The sequence below is a fragment of the Morus notabilis genome, unplaced genomic scaffold (genome assembly GCF_000414095.1).
Source record: "Morus notabilis unplaced genomic scaffold, ASM41409v2 Scaffold10446, whole genome shotgun sequence".
In the NCBI taxonomy this organism is placed as follows: Eukaryota; Viridiplantae; Streptophyta; class Magnoliopsida; order Rosales; family Moraceae; genus Morus; species Morus notabilis.
In genome coordinates, this window is record NW_010364121.1 from 1 (window position 1) to 2,326 (window position 2,326).

The 2,326-nt window shown below is 33.7% G+C and overlaps 1 protein-coding gene across 1 annotated transcript; it reads right to left on the minus strand.

Annotated features, from left to right (window-relative positions):
* Positions 1-921: 921 nt before the first annotated feature.
* On the minus strand, positions 922-2,000 carry LOC21383946. Its single transcript, XM_010105793.2, has 3 exons — positions 1,739-2,000; positions 1,252-1,355; positions 922-1,087 (listed from the first exon to the last, which is right to left on the minus strand). Exons 1-3 carry the CDS (start codon positions 1,911-1,913, stop codon positions 986-988), a joined length of 381 nt encoding a protein of 126 aa, XP_010104095.1. The 5' UTR covers positions 1,914-2,000; the 3' UTR covers positions 922-985.
* Positions 2,001-2,326: the final 326 nt, after the last annotated feature.

Here is a 2,326-nt window from a genome sequence, read left to right on the forward strand (position 1 = left end):
TTTCTTGTTACATAAGTAGAATGAAAGTTACATTATTTGCGGAAAACCTGCACCAATGTCTTAATGGATGTGCTCGCACTTGATGACAAAAGGGCATATGGAGTCGAGCACTTTTATTCATCTCTATGGGTTAAAATTCTGCTACTCAACTCACTAGATTTAGAGGTGGACCAAACCTAATAAGATCTAAAATATACTATTTTGTGAGTGATTAGATTTTATGGGGATACATCATTTTTGAATGGAGTCATAGCTTGTCTTCAGATGAAGCTAGATTGAGAAGCTGGTGCATTTGATGCCTAGCAATCAGGTATCTAATAGACTAATACTATAGGCATTCTACTCAACGTACAAAGTAATGATGAGAAAATTATCGAACAAAAAAAAATGATGTCAAGCAGAAAAAGAGCTAGGCATCTTGTTTGGCAACGGGTTCGGTAAAGTTACACATTTTGGGCGTGTTGTGATCATCACAATTGCTGTGCTCTGCTCATTAGAGCTGTTTTTCAAGCAAAAGGTGACATAAGCCATTGAATATGTGCTTGCAAGGACAAACCTTTCCCATCAAAGGAATCGTTCTGTGGCTGTGCATATTCAAAATAGGTAAGAGCGTGCACAAAATAATTGGAGAATTTGAAAATAGGTAGATTATATCACACATGATACAACTTTTAGTGCTTAAAGTTTATTAAACCCAACAAAAATCTGGTATAGATTTTCATTAGAACTTTTTAGGTAGAAACTGTTATTTTACCTACTGGGATGAAATGCTGTTTTAACCATCGGAATATGTGAGTAGGAGCCGTTCTATATCCTATGCTCTATAAATTTTTTAAGTGAACACTTAAAAAATTAATTACGGTTAAAATAGCCGTTCTTATGATTAAATAAAATATCAGTCTCCACAGTAAGCATTCGTAAATTTTCATACCAACTATAGAATTCTCCACAAAATAATTAATGGAAAGTAGTCAAAGTGTCAAACTCACTCGGCCACATGACTCTTCACAAGCGAAAAATATATTTTCCAAAATTGCCTTTCCTTCAAGTAACGTGGGCAAAGCTTATATCTAAGATGTGCAATTTCCTGAAAGATCAGAAATCACCAGTCAAATACTATTATATGTCAAAGATTACTGTTAAAACAAAATTTAAGCTTCAAGAAACAATATAAAATAGATTCACAGACTAAACAAGCACAGAGAAATAATATTTTTTTTAAAAAGAGATAAAAAGAAATAATAACTGAACCTTCACTTTGGAGAGAATAAGGATCGCGTGTCGCTCCTGCCATTCTGAGAGATCATTCCGAACACTGCCTGAAGAATCATCACCACGTTTACCTCCCGAATCATCTGTACATTGTCAATTCTAAGAGTGATTTTAGTAAAATTTGCGTAGATTAAGATAATACCATACTTAATTTGCAAGTAAGCAAACAACGAGTAAGCCAATTACAGAGACAATCGATCTTAACGAAGAAGTTTTTGAGTTAAATAAGCAGCTTATATTATTTCCCGGCATCCAAACAGAGCACAGACAACGAATTAGATGAAAAATGAAATAAAACCTGTTTGGTTGCTGAGAATACACTGTTAGAAAGGGGAAAAATTCGCAAAAATTTTCAATCTGTAACCTAAGTTAATTTGAAATAGCCTTGCGAAAGTAACAAAACAGGAACAATAACAATTCTGAAGTGGCTTTCGAAATTTTCTCGGAAAATCAGCAAAATATTTACCTGCGGAAGGAAAATTCTTGAAGGTTTCTAAAGTGAAGGACTTGACGTAATTGATCAATTGCTCTGTAACTCCGAGTATGTCCTCGTCGTCTTGGACGCGTTGGTCCGAGAGACCTGGGTTTTTGGTCTTTTCAGTGTCCTTGAAAAAGCTGCGTCGGAACCACGAACCGTCCATGGGGCGCCGATCGTCTTCCCGTGAAACGAAGAAAGTGAAGAGAAAAGATCCCCTACGGAGTGCTAATCTGGTGCTTTTCGGCCTATCGTATTATGGAAGGGATACACGAATAAATGTTTGTTTGTTTATTTTATAAAAAGATTGAAGTAGATAAAGTAATATTCAGTTGTGAAATAATAACATGCGGTAAAATATTAAAAAAAAAACAGAATATGAAAATGATATTCTATTTTAACTCAATATATTTTTATTTATATTTTCATTAGAATTATGCACAATATTTTCATATGAGTAGTATGAGAAAGTTTGTGTAAAATAGTAGTTAAATGGTTATAATTCATACAAATTATTTATATATTTTTATCTGTATAACATAAAAAAGTTGGTGCAAAATGGTGAAAAAAATCGGTGAA

Coding starts and splice junctions, on each gene's coding strand:
- LOC21383946 (XM_010105793.2), bottom strand. CDS start 1,913: ATGGACGGTTCGTGGTTCCGACGCAGCTTTTTCAAGGACACTGAAAAG. Junction 1,356..1,738: donor CAAGAATTTTCCTTCCGCAG/GTAAATATTTTG, acceptor GACAATGTACAG/ATGATTCGGGAGGTAAACGT. Junction 1,088..1,251: donor TTATTCTCTCCAAAGTGAAG/GTTCAGTTATTA, acceptor CTGATCTTTCAG/GAAATTGCACATCTTAGATA.